This window comes from Tubulanus polymorphus, chromosome 8 (genome assembly GCF_964204645.1).
Source record: "Tubulanus polymorphus chromosome 8, tnTubPoly1.2, whole genome shotgun sequence".
NCBI classification, from domain to species: Eukaryota; Metazoa; Nemertea; class Palaeonemertea; order Tubulaniformes; family Tubulanidae; genus Tubulanus; species Tubulanus polymorphus.
This window is the reverse complement of record NC_134032.1, coordinates 713,112-738,704: the sequence shown is the minus strand read 5'-3', so window position 1 is coordinate 738,704 and position 25,593 is coordinate 713,112. Positions and strand designations below refer to the sequence as shown.

The 25,593-nt window shown below is 39.1% G+C and overlaps 2 protein-coding genes across 3 annotated transcripts; both read left to right on the top strand.

Moving 5' to 3' along the window:
* Positions 1–326: 326 nt before the first annotated feature.
* On the top strand, positions 327–13,272 carry LOC141909720 (uncharacterized). Of its 2 annotated transcripts, XM_074800311.1 has the most exons (9): positions 327–487; positions 616–671; positions 1,832–1,941; positions 2,699–2,850; positions 4,875–5,052; positions 7,198–7,353; positions 8,488–8,769; positions 10,027–10,073; positions 11,459–11,566. In XM_074800311.1, exons 1-8 carry the CDS (start codon positions 421–423, stop codon positions 10,052–10,054), a joined length of 1,029 nt encoding a protein of 342 aa, XP_074656412.1. In that variant the 5' UTR covers positions 327–420; the 3' UTR covers positions 10,055–10,073; positions 11,459–11,566. The 2 variants fall into 2 exon arrangements, with proteins under 2 accessions (XP_074656412.1, XP_074656411.1); XM_074800310.1 differs by lacking the exon at positions 10,027–10,073 and having other exon boundaries at positions 11,459–13,272.
* Positions 13,273–13,983: 711 nt separating this feature from the next.
* LOC141909618 (kelch-like protein 12) lies at positions 13,984–24,605 on the top strand. Its single transcript, XM_074800129.1, has 7 exons — positions 13,984–14,048; positions 15,634–16,081; positions 17,057–17,565; positions 18,646–18,874; positions 19,306–19,446; positions 20,905–21,097; positions 21,974–24,605. Exons 1-7 carry the CDS (start codon positions 14,034–14,036, stop codon positions 22,194–22,196), a joined length of 1,758 nt encoding a protein of 585 aa, XP_074656230.1. The 5' UTR covers positions 13,984–14,033; the 3' UTR covers positions 22,197–24,605.
* Positions 24,606–25,593: the final 988 nt, after the last annotated feature.

Genomic DNA, 25,593 nt, shown 5'->3' with positions numbered 1-25,593 from the left:
TGCGTTTTGGGGTATCTTGGACCCATTAAATTTGGCCATCGTTTCATCGTATAGTTTTGGTTGTAGTTGGCGCTCATCGCGGACTGTGTCCCGAGAACGTCCTCAGATTTCAAAAGTAAAATGCTTTACCGACACGTCGTCGGAATGGATACGTCAGCACTAACTCACCCTTCAGAATGAGATCAGTGCCCGGATCAGTTCGATTGACTAATAAGGCTTAAGATTATTTGATAAAGATTAGAAACTGTGTCGGCTGAGCTTAAACCCGCTAATAGGATTTAACCGCATAAACACCGTACAGTGCTGCCGCCTATGCGACAGCTGTCAAATGAGAAAGTAAACAGAAACCGCTACTGGAGGATAACAAATCGATTTAAACATTCCATTTAACCATCACAACTGCATTTAATCGGCCTGGAAATGTTTCCGATGAAGCTAATTTTAATCGGCGCCTGTTTGGTTTGTCTGACATCAGCCACTTTAGAAAGTAAGCCGCGATTTTAAAAGGATTTGTAAGAGAAGATACTACTCGGTCTCCCGTCGATCGACGATCGTTCTATTCTAAAATGAGTCTAATTAATGGCCTAATTAGTTGAACTGTTATTCGAATTTCAGGTGAACGATTACAGAACACGATTACCACGCAATTTTATCAGATGACTCCAGCACAAGTGAGTTAAAGATACTGCTGAATAAATGAAAAAGCCATCCCTGACCCTTGTTACTTGTATTTGTAAATTTTTCAAACAGCTGCTACTAATTTGTCTTAGATTAAGAATTTGTATTTTTCACTGAGGGCGGGATCTTGCTTTCGGCCTATAATAATCAAATCTAACAAAATCTTAAGTGCATTTTATTATTGCCAAATATTGGGCCTTGGGGCAAGTCGCGCGTCCCTCTGTTTTGGGCAAGTCTTAATTAATAGGCACGTCTCTGTACTTCATTATCATTGGTAAGGCCTTGTATTGGATAAGTCTATTTTGGGCAAGTGCATCGGGGCAAGTCCTTGTATTGGGGCGAGTACCTGCATTAGGGCAAGTTCCTGTAGTATATTGGACATTGTCCCTGTATATTGTGCCGAAGCAATCAGGAGCCAGTTGCTCTAAGGTTGGTTAGGCCAACAGTTAACCAGTGGATAGTTGATGTAGTGACAATTACAAGGTCTTAATCTTTTCGCTGACATTGTTTCTTTTTGTCAAGATAAAGATCAGGATCCAGTTCCACAGCTGCGAGTTAAGATTTGACTCAAATAACTGAAGAGTTAACTCTTAACTCACAACTGTGGAACTGGCTCCAGTGCCCAGTTTCACGAAGAAGTTAAACTCAAATTTTTGGTGTAATTGCCATTGGTTACTTCATATCTTCAATGAGGACAACAGTTCAAACTTAACCGTTTTAGGCTTAAACTTTTTCGTGAAACCGGGCCCTGGGGGCTGCAGTTGCTCACAAATTTGTTTGTGGATAGTTGATGAAGTGACAGTTACAAGTTCATTGTTACTATGGTATTTATCTGGGGCTGCAATTGTCCAAAAGTTGGTTAGATTTATCCAGTGGATAGATGACACAGTGACAATTACAAGTTCATAGTTAGGCCTACTATGGTATTTATCAGCTGGTTATCTTTAACCAACTTTTCCGCAACTGCACCCCAGGGGGCCGGTTGCATAGTCATGACTTAGACTTAAGACCAGTCTAAGACCAACTTAGTTCTACAGCCAATCTAACAACTTAAGGCCAGTCTTAAGATTTAAGACCACTTTTGGACTTAAGTCACGACTGTGAAACTGGCCCCAGAATTGTATAATATTGATGTTTCTTTTTCTTCTGCTAGTGGACCCCGTTGACCAGCAGATTCAAGGATATTTTGCTGATTGATTTAAACGGTTATTGTCGTAACAACCCGGCCGCTTGCGGAATCAACAATAATCTAACTCTCTATAAGTAAGTATCGTTTGATAGTATGGGATACAGTCTACAGGTGGAGCCACTGAGTTAGCATGATGTCCTCATACATGCCACACTTGTGACGCCTGGTAGATTCCGGACGATAGCCCTACTGCTCCTTGATTCCTTAAAAACCCTTTCTAAAAGAAAAAGGTTGCTTGAAAATTCTTTGATTTGTGCAAAATGCCCAAAACTTGGACATTTAAGCTCCAATTTTGAGAAATAAGCAATTATAAATGTTTGCACAGTTGTACAGTAGACTAGACGCCTAAATCAGTGCAGTTGGGATCAGGATTGTTTTTACCCAATTAGGTAGTTACCGATTTAGAAACAGAGTTAAGTAGTGAAAAGGGTAAAACTTGCATACAAAACCACTGAATTAATAGTTTACTGAGATAAACAGTACTGATTTAGGAGAAGTCAATTGGGAGTAATTGGGATATGAAAGGGATGCAGACGCTTCCTCGGAAATTTGAAATTTTCTCCTGTCAACCTCCATGAAAATCCTTATATCCATGAAAATCCTTATATCCAAGAATGAGACTGGTCTGTATATCCAGGAATGATTGATTTAAACAGTACCGATTTAGGAGAAGTCTACAGTAATTTCTTGAAACTTCTTCCTTTAAAATTCCCTATAAACTCCTAATATCCACTGGCCTGTAGGGAGCCTGTGGGTTGACTAATTACCATGTTGACCTGTCAGGATTTTTCAATAAAAGTGCGTAACTTTCTCTATTTTCTTCTCGGATAGGAATTTCTCAGCGAGTGACATCGTCTTCTCTCCGGCTCCGAGGCAGAATAAACATTATCTAGTGATCTCCCTGTACGTGACTCTACCGGCCGGCGGTAGTCTCAGCACTCCGCAACTTACACAATTTGTGCTATATAAAAACGCGCTGATGGGTAAGACATAGTTAAACAACGGAAATGTTTCCTTGACGCTTGTACTTAATTCAACGTTTCCACTATAGGCCTATCCTAATAATGGTCATCTTCAGGAATACTGTATTCCTTGAGCTAGTTTAGTTTATTCAACGTTTAGACTATATCCCAATAGTCATCTTCAGGAATACTGATGTTGTCCTCATTATAACCATTGATGAAACACTCTGAGTCCGTGTTGTAAAGATAATATAAAATCCCTGCACACTAAGAATAAAAAGAGTCTGAACTGTTTCCTTGAGCTAGTTTAGTTTATTCAACGTTTAGACTATATCCTAATAGTCATCTTCAGGAATACTGATGTTGTAATGAAATTATGAGATATATTTAAACAACCTAGAACAAAGAGACTAATTAGTTATTAATATGATCCAGTCGACTATTACATTCAAAAGAAACTATGAGTTATTTTCAAAACAAATTTGACTTCACCTATGAATATTCAATTCAGTTTGTTGATTTCTATTTATTCTGGTTGTCGGATGTATCATGAGTCGGCTGTCAATGAACTGATCTCACTGTATGTAAACATACACCTCCTCCCACCTAGAAACAGTTATAACCCTAACCCTAGCTTCTGATTGGCTGGAGCTGGTCACCTGATATATGCAAATAGCCCCAAGCACATGACCACTAACCCTAACCCTTGCTTCTGATTGGCTGGAGCTGGTCACCTGATATATGCAAATAGTCCCAAGCACATGACCACTTACCCTAACCCTAGCTTGTGATTGGCTTGAGCTGGTCACCTGATATATGCAAATAGCCCCGAGCACATGACCACTAACCCTAACCCTAGCTTCTGATTGGCTGCAGCTGGTCACCTGATATATGCAAATAGCTCCAAGCACATGGTCACTAACCCTAACCCTAGCTTCTGATTGGCTGGAGCTGGTCACCTGATATATGCAAATAGCCCCAAGCACATGACCACTAACCCTAACCCTAGCTTCTGATTGGCTGCAGCTGGTCAACTGATATAAACAAACTGGCCACACAAGCCCTAGTGATAATGGGATAGCATTGTAATGTGGAACTGAATCTAGTGTCAAATTGAACCCACATAACTGTGGAACTGTATTCAGAGTCAAATTAAACCCACACAACTGTTTGAACTGGATCCTGAGTTAAATTAAACCCACACAACTGTGGAACTGGATCTAGTGTCAAATTAAACCCACACAACTGTGGAACTGGATCCAGAGTCAAATTGAACCCACATAACTGTGGAACTGTATTCAGAGTCAAATTAAAGCCACACAACTGTGGAACTGGATCCTGAGTTAAATTAAACCCACACAACTGTGGAACTGGATTCAGAGTCAAATTAAACCCACACAACTGTGGAACTGGATTCAGAGTCAAATTAAACCCACACCAACTGTTTGAACTGCATCCTGCTTAAACCCACACAACTGTGGAACTGGTCCAGAGATCTTGTTTGCTGTGGAACTTTATCCAAATAAATGTTTAAAGAGAAATAAATATGTATATATAGTAAAAAGATATCGTGCTAAAGGGTTAGGGTTTAGAGTAGTTAATACGTCAACATATTGTGTAACTTAGGACCCAAAGTAAACATTTATTTGGTAAAAAAGTGATCTTTCATATGTTACGCTACAAGCTGTATAGACGTAGTACATGGACTAGTTCTATTTGTCTACTGGATTACACATTTGTTTTCTACGTACGAGACCCAGGTTCAATCCCTGGTCAGTGAGCGACACCAGAGGATGCAGACGACCTCCATTTTTAAGTCCAAGTTTCACGTTTTTTGCGCCAACTTCGGCCCCAAAAATAATTAAAATTCAACTAAGCGTCTACTAGGAGTTTTTAGCTATATTCAATCCCATTTTTTATTTATACTCGATGCCCCTTGCGGTCCATTTTTACTTCTTCATTACCCCGATCCCCGGTGAGCGCGTGCGTAATTTTCACTGTCTCGCAATCGTTACATATATATATATATATATTTTTCGTTGCAGATATAATGAACACTTCGCGGCCGGATATTAACCGTGATTTAGGGTTCGACGTCGTGCAGATCGGACTCGACGAATACTACAAATCGCCCGATCGACAAATGAACGTCGTCATGATTCCGATTTCGTTCGTCGTGTTGTTGATTATAATTTGCATCACGGTCGGATTGGAATGTTACAGGTACGTCGTACGGGAGAGAGTCGTCCCGGGGCAGAGGGCGGAGAAAAGGTTTCAGGGCCCGGTTTTATGGACTGGCATTATCCTAACCGGGCTAACTTAATTGAAAATGAATTGAGTGTTAGCACGCCGGCTAAAGATAATACCAGTCTATTAAACCGGGCCAAGGTGTTTGAAATACCAGCAGGTACTTATCAAAAAAGAACAATTGACCTGAGACCTATGCATAGTTTTAATGATTTGAATTTAAGAAATATTGAATTTCTTTTGAATTGCTTCAAAAATTTCTGGGGTAAAAATAGGCCGTAAAGGGGCGTCAAGTATAAATAAAAAATGGGATTGAATATAGCTAAAAACTCCGGTTTTGAATGTAGCGAAAGAACTGGGTTAAACTGTAGCCATGAACCGGGTTCAAATGAAGACATGTATTTTCTTCACGCGTACTGTAGACACTCGACTGAGAAAGACGAATTAAAAAAACGCAGACGCAGGCTGAAATTGGAACGGTAAATACGCACGGTGCTGCCACCTTGTGTCGAGTCACTGCATCTTTTTTGTCTTTCACAATTTGTTCGTTCACGTGGAGGTCACAATGAGGTAACTCGCTGCGCGCGGCTGACAGTAACTACGGGTCTCCCTACGACTCCTTAAATCCTTCAAAAACTACTTCAAAACGGACAGTTCTTTTTAAACGCGCTTGAAGCTCCTTTGATTTGAGCAAAATGTCAGAAACTCCTTTTCGAAGAAAGAATTCCTTCAAATTTGAGAAATAAGCGATTAGAAAGTTTTTGTCTAGTTTGAAGTTGTACATTAAACAACAACTAAATCGGTTCCAGTTTGGACCAGGAAATTATGTTTACCCAATTAGGCGGTTACCGAATTAGAAACCTATTTTAGTTGGTGTAGAGGATGACAATTTTCTTACAAAACCACTGAATCAATGGTTTACTGAGATAAACAGTACCGATTTAGGAGGAGTCTACAGTAATTGGGATGCAGACGCTTCCTCAAAATTTGAAATGTTCTCCTTTAAAACTCCTTATATTCTGGAAAGACCAATCCGTAGGGACACTGTCATAGTTTTGTCAGCTCTGTGGCGCGTGTTACTATATTTGTCTTCAGCAGTTACGCGTTTAAGTCGAGTCGAGTTGCTTTAGTAAATTGTCACCGAAATGGATCTTCACGCTGTTCAGTAGTTCACGTCATTTTATCAGTAAGAAACAAAGTCACTGTCATTGATTCAATGTGTTTACCCGGAAGAAATGAGAGGCTGCTGTTGCTCAAAAGTCGGTTTAAGTAAACAGGTTGATAAGTGATTATTTGACCCCTTTCAGTGCTGACTAATTGATACACGAAAGTGCTGGAGATTATTGGAAAATCTTTAGAAATTCCACCCCAGTGCGGTGTATAACAGACAAACCGCCAAAGTGCATCTACACCACAGTCCGGTGTATCGTTAATCATTATTTACTAATATTTCACTGTGTTTGATAGGTGCTGCCATCTTTCAAAAGAGATAAAAACTAATTACTGGTAACATCAATACACCACAGTGCGATGTACTAGCAAATTCCATCACTGATCGATACACCGCACTGTGGTGTAGAAGCACTGAAAGGGTTTGTCGAACCGGTCAACTATTTAGCCAACTATTGAGCGACTGCAGTTCCTCGTGTTGTGTTTATAGCATTTGTCAAAGAGAACCAGACCGTTGCTGAACCCCTAACAAGCGATTTTACTAACAGGTCACGATAGGTAGAACACAATATCCGTGTTGACGCGATGAGGAGAGAATCCCACAATGATAATAAAAAGTCCGAAAATGAAACTTCGAGATAGTAGTTTATTTCAACGTTTCGACTATATCCTAATAGTCATCTTCAGGAATACTCATGTTGTCCTCATTATAACCATTGATGAAACACTCTGAGTCCGTGTTGTAAAGATAATATAAAATCCCTGCACACTAAGAATAAAAAGAGTCTGAAATGTTTCCTTGAGCTAGTGTAGTTTATTCAACGTTTCCACTATATCCTAATAGTCATCTTCAGGAATACTGATGTTGTCCTCATTATAACCATTGATGAAACACTTCAGGAATACGGCACATTTTGATGTTTAAACCTAATTCTCATTTTCCGTTTGCAGCAAACGCAAAGAAAAGGAAGAAAAACGCCAGCAACGAATCCAAAAACAACACGATCGCAAATTGGAAACACAGGCGAAGAACAACAAGACGAAGGTCGGACCGTCTCCCGAGGAGACTCCTAATCATATCCTAGAAAACGAGACCGATAAACCTGCGTAAGTTTTTTTTTGGGGAGAACTAGCGAATTTCCGAAGGCATGAATAATGTTTGCCGAATTTTTCATCGCAATTTTTTTAATGCATGGCTTTGTTAATCGCTAATTCAGATCAGGTTTATCAGGATTCCGAATACAGAAAAAAGAACGGGTCCAATTCGGCAATTTTGAGTTAGGATTTGACTCATTGAAAATGAACTGATTTCTACTGGATCCTGAGTTCAGAGTTAACTCTAACACACAACTGTGGAACTGGATCCTGAGTTCAGAGTTAACTCTTAAGTTGTCAACTGTGGAACTGGAGCCTGAATTCACAGTTAACTCCTAAGTTGTCAACTGTGGAACTGGAGCCTGAATTCACAGTTAACTCCTAAGTTGTCAACTGTGGAACTGGAGCCTGAATTCACAGTTAACTCCTAAGTTGTCAACTGTGGAACTGGAGCCTGAATTCACAGTTAACTCCTAAGTTGTCAACTGTGGAACTGGAGCCTGAATTCACAGTTAACTCCTAAGTTGTCAACTGTGGAACTGGAGCCTGAATTCACAGTTAACTCGAACACACAACTGTGGAACTGGTGCCTGAGTTCACAGTTAACTCTAACTCATAATTATGCATCTATACATAAACATATGAAAGAGATGATGTTTATTTCGGATTTCTGATAAACCAGACGAATTTCATTGTTCCCAAAATGATCCGATCTTAGGCTAGAAAAAATTGAAACCTTGTTTCTCATCTCTGCTGAGTTGCCCCGACCAGTCGCCTATTTACCCTGTACATTACTTTTTATGAAATTATGATCAAGCTAACAATAACAGACCCGGCAGCTATAGAAACAAACTGATTGCGAATTTTATAGCAGTTTTCAAAAATGAACCGACCGATTACGAGAAACGAGGTATTCATTTGTTTTGGCCTAAGTGGTTTCTACTGTAGATGTGGAATGATGTAGAACAATAGTTTTCGATGTCGCTTAAAAAACTGTGTCTTGATTTGTTCACCGAATTGCTTAGATTTATTAAACCGTGGATCCAGTTCTGCGGAACTGGAGCCGCCCTCCTCCACCAGTTTTCAACATTACGTACGTATACTTGATTTATTAAAAATCACCGATTTATTTTTTCGAAAAATTAGTCGTTGGAATTCTTCGAGTCGCGAGTCGTTCAATAAGATGGCGCTCACCGCCGACGATAAGCCCGACGAGACCGGCGCTACGAACCAACCGAACGGTATAGACGGCGTTGAAGTCGACGCGGTAGATGGCGTCGGCATAGTTGTGGTCGGTACGGCAGACGGAGCGGAACGGACCGACTCGCCGCCGCCGCCCGACTACTCGACGGATAACGGCGGATTAGATATGAACGGCATCGTCGAAACAGAAGCTGATAATTACTTGAACTCGGAATCGGGCGCCGGGTATGAAAACTAAACTATCTTCACGACGGGTTGCACCAAATACAATCCACACCTTGTGGCGGGAACGACCCTTTCAGTGCGTCTACATGGCGGTGCGATGTATCATTAGTTACTAATATTTCACTACGTTTGACAGTAGTTGCTGCCATCTTTCGATTGAAATTATGACAATACATTGTGATATGGTGTACTAGCTGGGTCCATCACTGATCTGTACCCCGCACTGAAGGGTTTTAGGATTAAACTTTTCACCGCAGTGCGATGTAAAAATGTGTCTAACTTCACTAGTACACTGCATTGATGTGTATTGGCATTATAAGTTATCAGTTTTAATCTCTAATGAAAGATGGCAGCACCTGTCAAACTTAAGTGAATTATTAGTAACTAATGATACACCGCACTGTGGTGTAGATGAAATATAGCAGTAAACCCAATATACACCGTTTTGGGGTGGAATTTTAAAAAAATCTTCAAATTATCTCCAGCACTTTAGGGTATTAATTAGTCAGCACTGAAAGAGTTTTAGGATTAAACCTTTCAATACGTGTACACCACAGTGTGATGTATAAACTGGCGTTTAACTTAACTAGTACACCGCAATAGGGTGTATCGATGTTGTCTTTCGGCACTGAAAGGGTTAAGTCGCGAATGAGGGCTAAGATTGCTGCAATCGACTGCAATGATATTTTGTGCAACTGATTCACGACCTGGACCATCTATCATACTCATGACTTTGACTTATCTTTCATATATGCATGTCGCATGACGGAGAAACTCGCTTAAGTCGTTGTCATAGTTGTGATTGTGTTGATGACTTATCTAAATGACGACTTAGATTTAGTTGATTGAATAGAAATATGAATGCAGATGACTTCAGTAAAGTGACGACTTATCCAAATGATGACTTACACTTAGTAAATTGAATTAGAAATACAAATTGCGACTCAAATCAACTGTGATGACTTATCCAAATGATGACTTAAGCTTAGACTTAGTGAATTGAATTAGAAATGAATAAAGAGACTCAAAAATAGAGATGACTTCAGTAATGTGACGACTTAAGCTAGTTTGACTTTATCTATCAAAATGCTCAATATTCTCTAATGGAGTTTCGTTAACAATTAACCGCTGTTTTCTTTTTTCTCTTTTCACCTTTTCACTCGAATAAAGCTACACGCGCATGATCAAATATCGATAAACGCTCATTTTCACTAGATTCTTTTTTTCACGTTTTTGACACGTTTCTTATTTTCGCAGGAAATCGGCAGCTACTACTGAACTCTAGACAGTTGGTGTGTGTGTAGGTGAGGACGGTGTTCAAGGCTTCATTATTGTGTTGAATTGTTATTTTGTGGTTTAACTTCCATATTTCACTGAATGTGTTTATGTGCAGTGTATTTTGTCTTTCTAATTCTCGACAACCTGTATCCAGTTCCGCAGTTGTGTTTCCCACAGTTTTAACTCTATTGGAAGTGAATTCTTTTTAACGCGAAATTAACTCATTGAAAAATGAACGTTTTTAAACTCAAAATTAACTAGTTGAAAATGAATTGTTTTTAACTGAAAAAGAACTCATCAAAAATGAACTCTTTTTAACCGAATTAGCTCATTGAAAATGAATTCTTTTTACCTCGTTGAAAATGAATTCATTTTACCTTAAAATTAACTCATTAAAGATGAACTCTTCCTAACTGAAAAGTAACTCATTGAAAATGATTGATAATGGACTCTTTTTACCCCAAAAATTAATCATTTTGAAATGAACTAATTTTGGCTAAGTTGATTCTAACTCACAACCGTGGAACTGACTACTGTTTCTTTATTTTTAAAGGTATTTGTAACTTTCAAAAATCTTGTTCTTTTAATTCTAAATGTCTTCTTTTCGAAACAGGCTGAAAAATATTGCTATCTTAGTTCAGTGATTGGTCCACTAGGGGGCGCTGCGCATATTTTGACGATTGAGCTTAAAAAACAAATTCATTCCCAAATAAAGACACAATTGCATCTTTGTTTCTGCTCATTAATCTATCAATGAATTTACCAAATTTGTCATTTATATCGAATTTCCAATGTTTATTTGCAAATCTTATACTTGTTTGTTTGTAAAGAATTTTACCAAAAGTTGCCATTGAAATCATTGAGAATCAGTAAGTTGACATTGGCAACTAATTATAATTTTACTGAATAGTTGAAGTCTTTGAAAAATCTACATAAACAAATAATCATAATTTTACCATTAGAGTCATTGAGAATGAGAAGTTCGCCATTTGTAACTACATGTAATTATAATTGTACTGAATCATTGAAGTCATTGACATTGAGAAGTTCATCATCAGTAACTAATTCAAATTTTACTTAATGGTTGAAGTCATTGACAATGAGAAGGTCATCATCAGTGACTAATAACAATTTTACTGAATGGTTGAAGTCATTGACAATGAGAACATGGTGATTAGTAACTAATCATAATTTTACTGTCTCAATGGATATTATTAAGAAAGAGAAAGTCCACTCAAACAATGAATTATAATTTTACTGATTGGTTGACATTGACAATGAGAAGGTCATCATTGACTAGTTATAATTTTGCTTAGCGAAATTGAGAATTTTGATTTTGTCAAATTCTACCCCTGCCTAATCGATGAGCGTTCAACTCATGTTCATTTCTGCTCTTGTTTTTTTTTTGCAGCGACTTCGCCGAACTGCAAATGAACGACAATCCTGATTCGCTCGGACGAAAAACGCTGCCACCTATCGAGCACGTCGAAGACTACGAACGACGCCAGCGAAAACACAAAAAACGTAAATCCCCAAAAAATCGCGACGACGAAAACAACGCAACGAATTTCGCCAACGCCGCGTTCGAAGACGACGGCGACGACGACTGCCACGTGGCGCCCCCTCCGTACTCGTCGCCCGATAATAATGAACTAAACGGTCACCAGGGGGACATACCGGTATCGTACGCGCCGCACGCCACCGATCTTTACGGACGAAACATCACGACGGAAATGTGATGAAAATTCTTGTCGAATCCGATGTCGGAATAATTGGAACCACGCGTAAAAAAAACAGTCTGACTTCGTTCATCTCACTAGAAATGAGATCTGGTGCTTGGAAAAAAAATTTCACCTTTTACGGAATTTTCAAAAATTTCACCCCGATGCGATGTATATCGGGCACACTGCTATAGTTCGTCTACACCGCAGTGCGATGTATTGTTGATTACTAATACAGTTAAACCTGCTTTATCCGGATCTGATCCGGACGATATTCGCAGCCCGTTTGTTCATTTATGATAAAAGAAATTACTTCCAATGCGGATTTACCGTAAACCGGATGAGCTTTGTTGGTCCTAAATGATCCGAACTAAGCAAATTCGACTGTATTGCACTATGTTTGAGACAGGTGCTGCCATCTTTCAATAGAGATATAAATCAATTTCTATAAACATCAACACATCGCACCACGATGTATTCCATCACTAATCTATACACCGCACCTTGGTGTAGACGCACTGAAAGGGTATGTTTATCCCACTAATACATGGTGACAATGTAAAAATTCAAGAAATTTCACAAAATGGAGGATTTTCTCATTCAACTGGACTTAAGGAGTCTTTTTGCCAATCCATCTAATTGGTACAGAACTGGAAATATATCGGATATTCAGTTGTTGTCCGCGACTTTTGGCATTCTGTTAAGACATAAATGAGGTATGTACCCCAAAAAGTAAGCAAAATATCCAAGAAAAACAGGTCTCATCCATTAATAAATAGACATTAGAACTTAGATCGGTTAGGTTTGAATTGGCATCCTCGCTGAAAACATGCTGTAATCTAAATAGTAGGCTTACAGCAAAATTTCAAGTTTAATCTTTTTGTGTAAATGGGCGCGAGGAAATTTGTGTGTCCCGCCAAGTGAGTCGAAAGTTTAAGTGTAGTTCATGTATAGTAAGGTTTTACTCTGTACATGTATTTGATCTTTCTAATGTACTTAATATGTGCCTTGTATACGCAGGCAAAAACTCCAAACTGCATTAGAATATCGTGTTGAAAGTATTTCAACATCCGTCCCCAACTGACTGACTGATAATCATTCGTTCTCGGTTACTGCTGTTGTTGCCGCCCTGCTGCTTTTGTCCCCCCATATCCCCCTTTAACCCCCTCCCCCACACTGCTGCGATCCCCCTATCAGAATATCAGTCAGGTTGCTGTACATGTTGTTTAGATATCTATAATGACCCAGTTCCACAGTCGTGAGTTAGAGTTAACTCTGGGTTAAAGTTAGTTCATTTTTCACTTAACTCTCGAGTCAAATCTTAACTCAGAACTGTGGAACTCGGTCCAGGATTTTAGGGAATATTTTAACTTTTGTCTTCTATTTATTGTTGTGGGTTTATTTGAAAATTCTCTTGTTCCGATATATCTTTAACATATTATCTGAATATATATATATATGTGAATACCTAATGGTCATTTTTTGCATAATATTTTCTATGAAATAAAACCAGTAAATGTTTGTCTCTGCAGATGAAACTTCTCTTCTAGTTTATTTCTAGGGGGAAGCGAACGAACCCCCTAAGTCGTGCCCTTCATCAGTGTCAAAAAATTTGGGCCGAGATTTTTCGAAGTTTGGATACAATTTTCATGCTTTTTTGTAAAAGTAAATGCATTCTCAAATGATTTATTCAGTCGTGGAGAGAGTCAATGATTCGGCCAGGTACCCGCCGCACTTCATATTCAAGATCTGCCCTTTCTTATTAAGAAAAGTGCCCTTTTTCTTGAAATAGAGCTGCCCCGCAAAAAAAGCTCGACACACGGGCCTGGTTCAATATGTAATTCAGTCTAGCATATTTTAAGTCTGGTAACCAGTCTAGCCCGCGAATCGGTAAAATAGTTTGTCCAGTACTAAGCGTCTGGCACGCGAGTATCATGTTAGTTCACGTTTTTCCCGCTATCGTTATTTTTAGGGGCAGCACTAGACAGTCGAAATCCGACACACTCTACTTTTACTCAGTAGCGGGTGAAAGATATGATTGCTAATTCCATCAACGATAATTAATGCTTTATCTCACGAAAGTTTTTCTTAATAAAGACTTTAATTCCCACATTTTATATAAGTTCGAATACCTGCGCCGCGTTATAGCGATCACTACCAAAATCCGCCTTCGCGTTTTAGTTCTCACCAATCAAAATTCAATAAGCGAAGAATTTATTGATAACCCGGAAGTAAAATTGTTTATTTATTTGTTTGTTTATTTTGATGGTAATTACCGTGGTGAGTTTTAGATTCAAATAGCGACTCTTCTCGTTCTACACATTTCATGGACATTAAGTTGCGAAAATCTGTCGGAATTTCGTAATTTTTTTGCTTATTTACTAGTGGTGGTGGGTGCTGGAGAGGATCTAGCCAGGGGTAGTCTGAATACCTACCAGTCGTTGTTAACGAACGGGCTACCTGGCTACAACGAGTTGTTTGTGGAACGACGGCTAGGTACTAGACTAGAGGAGGGGGTATTTATTTTTAAGTTTTTTAGGCCACCAGTGCTGTTATCTTATCCAAATGCAAAAGTTTCTCATTTTCAATCAAGCGCATTTCCTGATCAAACTTGTACATGATCAATTTTTTTTTGAATAAAAGACTAAAATATTGCGGGATTCTTGACCCTCAAATTCATTGTACATTTTTGTCATCCATGTAATTGTAGTACGCTCAGGGATTTGATGAAAGTTTATTTACATATATCCTCACCTAAATCCTGACCCTAGATCTTTCGAACGCATGCTCGTACACGTAGATTATTGCGGTCATCCTTATCACCGAGATGACGTAATTTACCGAGATGACATGAAATCTAACATATTCATTTATTCCTTATCGATTTTAACACTTGAAATCATATCATTAGTAAATGCCTGCTGGAGTCATATTTTACATATTTTGTCGGATATTTTTGTAGAGAAATAACTTTATATTTACCGAGATGAGATCGTCGATCAATCAAATTCAATGAAATTTTATTGCTAACCGAGATGACGTATTTGAAGTCAAAATTTTTTTAAACGAAATATCCGGAAAAATATGTAAAATATGACTCTAGAAGGTATTTATTACTAGTGGCAGGGGTTCGTGCCGTGGCTGAGTGTATAGTAGCAATGCCATCAGGTTTGAATCCCTCTGCCATCAGGTAGGAACCCTTACAGTCAAAAAAGAAGATGATTTGGGATTCGAAATCTATCCAGGTTTCCAGCGTTCCTTCCGAGTCCTTCTTTTGGAAAAAGTCCGGGCTAACATCGTCTTTGTCCTTCTTTTTGACTATAAGTCTTTCCTTGCTTCCTGAAAAAATCCTTCTGAATTCAATTTTTATGTATTTTTGGTCCCAATTTTGTCGCGAATTCGACAGTTTGTTTGGAAGTGAAAAACACTTTGTCTCGGTGAAGGCATCGCTCAAATGCTTCCTTATGGGTCCTCATTTTACTGGGAATTACTTCTTTCTCAGTCAAAAAATCCTTCCTTCTGGGTCAGAAATTCTTTTGGAAAAAGTTTACACAAACATCATCTTTGTCCTTCTTTTTTGACTCTAAGTCCTTCCTTTTGATAAAAGATATTATTATTCCTTTTTTGACTCTAAGTCCTTCCTTTTGATAAAAGATATTATTATTCCTTTTTTGACTCTAAGTCCTTCCTTTTGATAAAAGATATTATTATTCCTTTTTTGACTTTAAGTCCTTCCTTTTGATGAAATTATTATTCCTTTTTTGACTCTAAGTCCTTCCTTTTGATAAAAGATATTATTATTCCTTTTTTGACTCTAAGTCCTTCCTTTTGATAAAAGATATTATTATTCCTATTTTTTTTTAAGGATGGTGCTACATTAGACGACGCGGGGGCGCGCGAGAGAGTTTGGAACATGAAAGAGACGCGGCTGGTCAGTCTAGACAATCACACGCACAATGCGTTCCACGTGATGCGCGAACTGCGTGAACGCGAGGAACTCTGCGACATCACGCTGTGCGTCGATGGCGTCCGGTTCAATGCGCATAAAATCGTGCTCGCCGGCTGCAGCCCGTATTTACGCGCGATGTTTACGAACGGAATGCTCGAAACGGAGAAGAGTCTCGTCTCGATACGCGGCATCGAGTCGCCGACGATGCGGCTGATTTTGGATTTTATTTACTGCGGCGTCGTCGAGATCACGACCGGCAACGTGCAGGCGTTGCTGCAAGGCGCCAGTTTGCTGAACATGTCCGGATTGAGGAACGTTTGCTGCCAGTTCCTGCAAGCACAAATCGAGGCTTCCAACTGCTTAGGTAAGACTAAGAGATTCGTTCATCTTAGGTCTTAGCCCTATTGGTCCCGAACCAACCCCAGGGGCAGATCTGGTAAAATTGGTAGCCCAGAGGAAAAGGCATTTTTCGGATAAAGCAGCTTTGTCAAAAGCCTCACAGTTCGGTCATCGGTTTTAGATATTATTGAGGAAATTGTCAAATTTACAGCAGGTTTTAGTTCAATGATCTCTATCTTGACGAAGAATAGGCAGCCTCAATAGGAAGGTCGAGGTGCCGGGCCCCGAGACCGACCTCTAGATCAGCACCTAAACTCCCACCGGAGCCCAGGGCCCAGTTTCACGAAAAGGTTTAACTCTAAAATCGATTTAATTTCTTCATTAATTCAGTTTATCTTAAATCGATTTAGGCCTTAATCATTTTTGTGAAACTGGACCCAGGGCCCAGTTTTGCGAAAAGGTTTAACTCTTAATTTCTTAGTTAATTCAGTTTATCTTAAATTGTTTTAGGCCTCAATTGTTTTTGTGAAACTGGGCCCTGGTTCCTGTTTCACTAAACGTTTAAGTGTCATCGAAAACATGAAGTAAACAATAAGCAATAAAAATCACAAAATTTAGTTAAATTTTTGCGTGAAACTGAACCTAGCAGTTCCTAAACTTTTTGCTCGGGTAAATAAGTAAACAGGTCTGATTTCATTAGAAATTACCAGCTTTCGCGCCTTGTGCATAGAATAGCTGGGTAAATCTCTACTATTCCGCAATAGTTTCAACTCATTACAAGAGCTCAAACTATTCAACCAAAGATATCAAAACATTGAATCAGAAACTTCTCGTTCCTTTTCGATTGAACTACTATATTTAATGTCAAAATACTCTAATTTTTGGTGAAAATTATTGCGATTAAACATTTCAGCTTGTCTGATCTTCATTATTATTATTCTTTATCTATCGTTATTCTTTAATCTATTATTATTCTTAATTCCGTCGTCGTTATTTCCAGGTATTCAATCGTTCGCCGATGTTTACTCGTGCGTCGAACTAGAAACTGCTGCCCGACACTACGTCGAACGTCACTTCGCCGACGTCGTGCGTTCCGACGAGTTCTTTCAGCTGCCCGAGTCGCGGCTCGTCGAGTTGCTGAAGAGCGAGTCGATCCAGGTCGAGCGCGAGGAGCAGATATTCGAGGCGGCGATGTCGTGGATCGATTGGGACCCGTTGCGCCGCGCGCCGAACGTCTGCCGCGTTCTGCCGCACGTGAAACTCGCGCACCTCGACAGGGACTACCTTGAAGAGCGGGTCGTTCGCGCCGACTTCGTTCGCGCGTGTTCGAAGTGCCAGAACGTGATCGCCATGGCGATGCGCGTCAAAACGGACAACAACGCGTTGGCGACGATCCGCCCGCGCGCGCAGCCGCAGTGCATATTCGTGGTCGGCGGACGGACTAGTGTCGCTAGTCAGTTGAGCAGCATGGAGCGTTACGACGTAGTCCGCGACCAGTGGATACCGATGGTTTGTTTATTATTTCACAAATCGCCGGCTACAGTTTCGGAAAATTCTGGGAATCTAAGAAAAATAAATCCAGGGAAACAGAGTTTTGAAAAATTCTGATAATCTAAAAGAAAAGAAATCCAGGGAAACAGAGTTTCGGAAAATTCTGGGAGTCTAAAAAAAGAAATCGAGCAAAACAGAGTTTCGGAAAATTCTCGGAATCTAAAAAAAGAAATCGAGCAAAACAGAGTTTCGGAAAATTCTGGGAATCTAAAAAAAGAAATCCAGGAAAACAGAGTTTCGGAAAATTCTGAGAATCTAAAAAAAGAAATCCAGGAAAACAGAGTTTTGGAAAATTCTGGGAATCTAAAAGAAAAGAAATCCAGGGAAACAGAGTTTCGGAAAATTCTGGGAATCTAAAAAAAGAAATCGAGCAAAACAGAGTTTCGGAAAATTCTGGGAATCTAAAAAAAGAAATCCAGGAAAATAGAGTTTCGGAAAATTCTGGGAATCTAAAAGAAAAGAAATCCAGGGAAACAGAGTTTCGGAAAATTCTGGGAATCTAAAAGAAAAGAAATCCTGGAAATCGAAGGGAAGGGAAATTGACGAATTTTTCTACGGTCTATTCCAAACCATTGTTCCGGATATCCAGCTCTCATTAATTGGATATATTCGTAAAATGAGACAAAAGACCTAATCAACCATTACTGCATCTGCTAAGTCGTGTAGCCCTCACGTAACTTTGAATCCAGTAGTTTGTTTTTGTACAAAATAAAGAGACATTAATAGGCTAAACAAAAATGATACCTTGTTTCTCCGCAGCGGCCGGGTCATTTTTGTAAAATCATTATAAAATTTATAAACAGTTCATTTCTATAGCGGCCGGGTCTGTTATGGTGAAATTGATCACGATTTTAAAAAAAGTAATGTATAGGGTAGATAGGCGGCCGGCCGGGTCAACATTTAAGCTCAGCAGAGCGGAGAAACAAGGTATCAATTATTTTTAGCCTTATTATTATTATTATTATCATTATTATTATTATTATTAATATTATTATTATTATTATTGATAAGTAACGTCGAGTGATGTATATATTTCAGGGTAGTATGAAGCACCCTCGTACGGCGGTCGGGGCCGCGACGCTGCGCGGGCTGATGTACACGATCGGCGGGGAACGCGCCGTGCCCGGCGAGAACGAAGACACGCTTTATCTGCACAACGTCGAGTGCTACGACCCGATACTGAAAGATTGGACGAACAAGTGCGATATGAAAATGCCGCGGTCTTTCATCGCGACAGTCGCATTCGGTGGATATCTATACGCCATAGGTTAATATATATCAATCAGCTTACAATTATCCATTTCATCTCGTCTATTTCACTGTGGATGATAGTTACACATTCTTGTGTGCTTATTTAGAGTTCCACAGTTGTGTGGGTTTAATTTGACTCTGAACCCAGTTCCACAGTTGAGTGGGTTTAATTTGACTCCGAACCCAGTTCCACAGTTGTGTGAGGTTAATTTGACTTAGGATCCAGTTCCACAGTTGTGTGGGTTTAATTTGACTTAGAATCCAGTTCCACAGTTGTGTAGGTTTAATTTGACTCTGGATCCAGTTCCAAAGTTATGTGGGTTTAATTTGACTCTGAATCCAGTTTCACAGTTGTGTGGGTTTAATTTGACTCCGGATCCAGTTCCACAGTTGTGTGGGTTTAATTTGGTATCCGAGCACTAACTGTTTGATTTTGTTTTTTTTTAGGAGGTGAGAATCGTAATTGTAGTTTTGATTTAGTAGAACGTTATTGTCCTCAAACGGATTCCTGGTGCTACGTGTCGAGTATGAAGAAGAAGCGCGCGGGAGCCGGAGCAGCCGTCTGTGAAGGTCGGCTTTACGTTGCTGGTAAGTTAGCTTATACGTGTATATCTAACTGTGTATTATGAATATAACAATGTCTGGTGTTTGTAGTTCATTTTCAATTAGAAATGTCTCAGGTGAAGCACTGAACACATGTGAAGTGTGGACGATCAGTTTTTGAAAGTGTGCTGATAAAATGTCTAATGTCTGGTGTTTGTAGTTCATTTTCAATTAATAATGTCTCAGGTGAAGCACTGAACACATGTGAAGTGTGGACGATCAGTTTTTGAAAGTGTGCTGATAAAATGTCTAATGTCTGGTGTTTGTAGTTCATTTTCAATTAATAATGTCTCAGGTGAAGCACTGAACACATGTGAAGTGTGGACGATCAGTTTTTGAAAGTGTGCTGATAAAATGTCTAATGTCTGGTGTTTGTAGTTCATTTTCAATTAGAAATATCTCTGGTGAAGCACTGAACACATGTGAAGTGTGGACGATCAGTTTTTGAAAGTGTGCTGATAAAATGTCTAATGTCTGGTGTTTGTAGTTCATTTTCAATTAATAATGTCTCAGGTGAAGCACTGAACACATGTGAAGTGTGGACGATCAGTTTTTGAAAGTGTGCTGATAAAATGTCTAATGTCTGGTGTTTGTAGTTCATTTTCAATTAATAATGTCTCAGGTGAAGCACTGAACACATGTGAAGTGTGGACGATCAGTTTTTGAAAGTGTGCTGATAAAATGTCTAATGTCCGGTGTTTGTAGTTCATTTTCAATTAAAAATGTCTCAGGTGAAGCACTGAACACATGTGAAGTGTGGACGATCAGTTTTTGAAAGTGTGCTGATAAAATGTCTAATATCTGGTGTTTGTAGTTCATTTTCAATTGAAAATGTCTCAGGTGAAGCACTGAACACATGTGAAGTGTGGACGATCAGTTTTTGAAAGTGTGCTGATAAAATGTCTAATATCTGGTGTTTGTAGTTCATTTTCAATTAAAAATGTCTCAGGTGAAGCACTGAACACATGTGAAGTGTGGACGATCAGTTTTTGAAAGTGTGCTGATAAAATGTCTAATATCTGGTGTTTGTAGTTCATTTTCAATTGAAAATGTCTCAAGTGAAGCACTGAACACATGTGAAGTGTGGACGATCAGTTTATGAAAGTGTGCTGGTAAAATGTCTAATATCTGGTGTTTGTAGTTCATTTTCAATTAGAAATGTCTCAGGTGAAGCACTGAACACATGTGAAGTGTGGACGATCAGTTTTTGAAAGTGTGCTGATAAAATGTCTAATGTCCGGTGTTAGTAGTTCATTTTCAATTAGTAATATCTCTGGTGAAATTTAGTGCCCAGTTTCACGAAAAAGTTTAACTAAAATTTTTGGCGTAATTGCTATCGGTTAGGACTCCATGTTCTCAATAAGGACAACAATTCAAACGTAACCGTTTCGGGCTTAGACTTTTAGATCGACGAATTGTAGATTTATTGATTTGTTTTTTCAGGTGGTTACGATAAAACGTTTCATACGGACCGCGCGAGCGTCGAATGTTACGACCCCGAACATCAGGAATGGACGTTCACCGCTGAAATGTCGAAAGCTCGCTCGGGTCTCGTGCTAGTCGCGATCGAATATTTCATATTCGCGATCGGAGGACGGTTTCGACACACCGACAGATATTCAGACCTTGTCGAACGGTATGTACGAAGGATGAAGATTTTGGCTGAATGAAAACTGGCCTTTTTCGGGCGGGTCCCAATTGAGTCAGAGTACGGCGAGATTAACCGAAGCCTTTCTTAACAGATTCTATCGTCATTTGTTTTTTCTTGAGTCCCAGCAGGCTTTATTTGGTTTATAGATGTATCTACCCTAGACGCATCTTCAGCCCGAAATCTGGCTCGTTCAGATTCAAGATGGCCGACTGGCAGCCATTGTTGTTCGCCTAAATCAGCACTTTTTACACATTTTTCAAGTTTTCGAGGGAAATTTTGAAGACGCTTTGATCAAATACCTTGATTTTTAAGATATATGTGAATTCCCCAAGGGCCCATCACCTTAAGAAAAATTGAGTCGATTGGACTCAAGATGGCCGTCCTATGACCTCTTTAGTGCCCAAAAATGTCAATTTTGGCCCTAATTCTGAGTCCTGTAGCTTTCTACTGGTTTGCCATTTCTCATTACAATTTGTGATGGGTATTCTTTGGAAAGGGATGTTTTATACCAGGTATTTTTGATCAGCCAATTATGACACAATTGGCGGCCATCTTGGTGTCAGCAGTACTCATTCGTAGGTTGGAAAAAGTTTTTCCACATTATATTGATACCTAAGCATATTGTGTTATCACAATCAATTGGAAAGCTCATAACATCATCTATGATTATGGTGAGTTTTAAGGACATTAGTTATTCTATATGGTCACCAGGGGGCGTTGAATAGTAGAATAACTTAGTATTAGGGGTATTCTTTGGAAAGGGGTCTTTAATACATCAGAGTCACCAGGGGGCGTTGAATATTGACTCCTAGTTCCGATAAATAATCGATTTCTGAATTGCGTCATTATTTCCTACTTCAGATACAACACGTTAACGGAGAAGTGGGATACGATGGCCGCGATGAACACACCGCGAGCGTGGCCGGCCGCCGCCGTCTTCGACGGTAAAGTCTACATCATGGGCGGTTTCGACGGATTCAACCGGCTGCGTACGGCCGAGGTTTACGACCCGACTCGCGACACGTGGACATACGTCAGCAATATGAATATCAGCCGCGCTGGTAGCGGTTCCGCAGTCGTCTGATCGATTATGACCGATTGTAAACGTTTCGCTCTAAAAACACGGTCCCTACAACTCCTTGACTTGATTCTTTAAAAAAAACCTTCTAAACTGAAAATGCTGCTTGAAATCGCTCCGAAATTAGGGCAAAATGTCCGAAACTCCTTAAACAGGGTCCGATCTAAGGAATGAAAGTCACTTGCCGGGGGGCAAGCATATCTGAAATTTGAGACATAAAATTGCACTAGCCCGGGGGACAAGTGATAATGATAACCTACTTGCCCTGATGAGAATATACTTGTCCCGGACAATCGGACAAGTGCTTAGATCAGACCCTGTTAAAAGACGCTTTCAATTTTGAGAAATGGCAATTAGAGATGTTTGTAGAGTTTGAAGCTGTCCAGTCAATTATGACTCAATCAGCTAGTTCGCAGTTGTACAGAGACTAAGCCTAAATTGGTTGAAACTGGCTTTAGTAAGTATATAGGATAGAAATTTGCTTACAAAACCACTGAATTAATGGTTTACTAAGATAAACAATTCCGATTTAGGAGGAGTCTATTGTAATTAGGATATGAAAGTGAAGAAATTTTCTCCTTTAAAACTCCTTGGAAACTCCTTATATCCAGGAATGACCGATCCGTAGGGACCCTGCATCTTAAAGTCAGCCGAAGTCACGATTATTTCGGGAAAAACAAAGTCTTAAGTTCAATCAATATCTACGCCTTTTGAACTTTTTGTTGGTCGTAGCTGCATTGCAATTCCTTAACGTAATAATAAAAAGTTGAGTACTAGTGTTAGGCTGAAAAATGATAAACTGATACCTTGTTTCTCCAAATCGGCCGGGTAATTGGATAATCCGTTCATTTCTATAACTGTTATTGTCAGCTTGATTTTTTTTAAAGTTATGTACAGGGTAGATAGGCGACCGGCCGGGTCGGTTTTTAAGCTCAGCAGAAACGAGAAACAAGGTATCAATTTTTTTAAGACCGTTCATTTTTATTGATTGTTGTAATGGCTTTGGGCTGGGCTGGCAACTAGGTCTACGGGTCGCTCCCATTATTAGAAATGATTGCCGATTCCGCAAAACGCCCCCTATGATGTCAATTACTGATCATGCGTTGAAGCTATCGAATTAATCGCTTTACCGAGGAAAGTATAAATGATGTCATAGGGTGAATGCAGAGGCGGCCATTTTGTCCCGGTTGTAATATTTGAGAAAGGTGATATTATATATATATATGTATATAGGAAAATGTTTAATTTTATATCTAACTCGAGTTATTTGTGTTCCGACTAAAAAACAACCAAAAACATGTCTTCTCCCCGGTATCGCACCAGGAAGCTTAAGTCAACCTAAAGAGTTTTATCATTGTTAATGCGTGATTTTTGAAATGTACTGTTGTTTTATTTTTTCGATCTGCTCTTCGAGGGATACTCCTGCCTTTCGCTATTCAGGAGTAGCACGCGAACAGCCGCGTCGTGCGCGCCATAGGCTTTAGTCTGCGCGAAGCACACGTCGTGTTTGTACAAGGTATATTGCGAAGATGCTGTATCTCGACTTCGTGTACGTCGTGTGCCTTCTTTCAGTCAGAGGAAGGCACACGTTGTGTTGATACCAGGTATATTTGCGGAGTTGCCGCATTTCGATTCTTGTGCCGTGTGCCGTGTGCCTTCCTCAAACAATGGCACACATCATGTTTATACAACTACAGAATAACCTCAGAGCAACTACAGTCCCTGCAATAGATTTCACACTGATCCCGTGTGGTGGAAAGTTGCATTTTTTTCAGATGTTTTTTTTTTTTTTTTTTCACGAATATCTAACATCGAGGTAGTTTCCTCATTGCAGGCTACTGCTCTATGCGAGCGAGGCCCTTCCCGTTATTTTCGACCCCGCTTGTCAATTTTCCTAGATGCGACCCGGTCAAAAACTGAATCGCCGGACCCGTTCGAAAATAAATTTATATCATCGTTGATATCGAAATATTCGATTTTGTTCCAAAACGGCTGATTTGCATCTTGTTTAATTCATGATAATTTTTTTTTTGTTTACCTTGCTAACAGTTAATTAGGTCCATCCGTATTTTGCTTGTAAATATGATTTTTATTTTTTTTTTTCTGAAAAAAACTGGATCATCTTTTATACTTCACGGGTACAACGCTAGCTATGGATGCTGGGGCCGATAGAAGATTTATTGTCTTACTAATTATACATAACCTGAAACGGTGACTTTGAAAACTAATAGAAGTTGAATTGTGATTAAATGTTAATCGATTTCTTAATTAAATATTAAAATTTCTAATGGTATTAATTTCTGGTGGTGCTGATTTCCTTCTAAAAATAAATAAATATATATATATCAAAACCATAACTATTTATTAAGATCGATCTATATTTCATTAATAAAATTATAAGTTTCTCTAAAATATTGCATGTTATTATTATTATTATTATTTTTATTATTATTATTATTATTAGCATTACTATTATTATTATTATTATTATTATTATTATTATTAATTATCATGATATGATATATTGTATTTTCAAAAAAAAAAAACAACAGACATATCTTTGCGAATAAAATTCTCTACTCTTGTTACGAAAGTGATTTTTTATTTTTTTTTTTGCATCTTTTGCTCCTGTCCAATGTCTGCTGTCTGCTCCTGTCGATGTCAAAACATCTCCGCCAGTCTGGCAAACGTAATATTAAGGGTTCATTCAAGTATGATAAAATAACTATATAGGCCCTATTTAGGGATCTTAAGTTTATGGATCTTAGGTTTAGCATGTTATGTCAATATATAGCCTCTTTTCTATTGTCATCTGATTCTCCATGAAACCTTTTTTCCAGGGGCAGATTTAGGGGGTGGTTTCGGGGCCCTGATTCCTGCCTTCCCAATGATATTATAGCAATACATAAAAAACTCATGCTAACTAAATGTATTATTTTATCAAAATTTAATTATAGCTCCTCGCAAAGCAAAAGGATAGATAGGCATCCAGTTTGGGCCAAAATGACAGAGTCGATCGAAGCTTAACCGTTCAAAGTTGAAATAGTCTAGATTTGGACTTTTGATAGATAGTAGAAAATCTCTTTTTTCTTTCATTTGACCATTTAAATGAATAAAAGAGCGGCCGCGGCCGTGTTTAAGACGTGTGCGGCCGCGGCCGGGACCGTGTTTTAGACGTGTGTGGCCGCGGCGAAGTTTCAAGGCAGTCAAGCTTCAATGTTACCCTGATGAACAATCAACTGCAGTAATCCCTCGTTAATCCGATTTGAAGCTGATTGGTCAGTGTTTGTGATCCCGCTGCCTTTAATCGACTTTCAAATTTCTCATGTCAGCAATTACTATCATATACCTAAGTCACGTGTGCTTTACAAGAATTTATATGCCCTGGATCCATCCATGAATA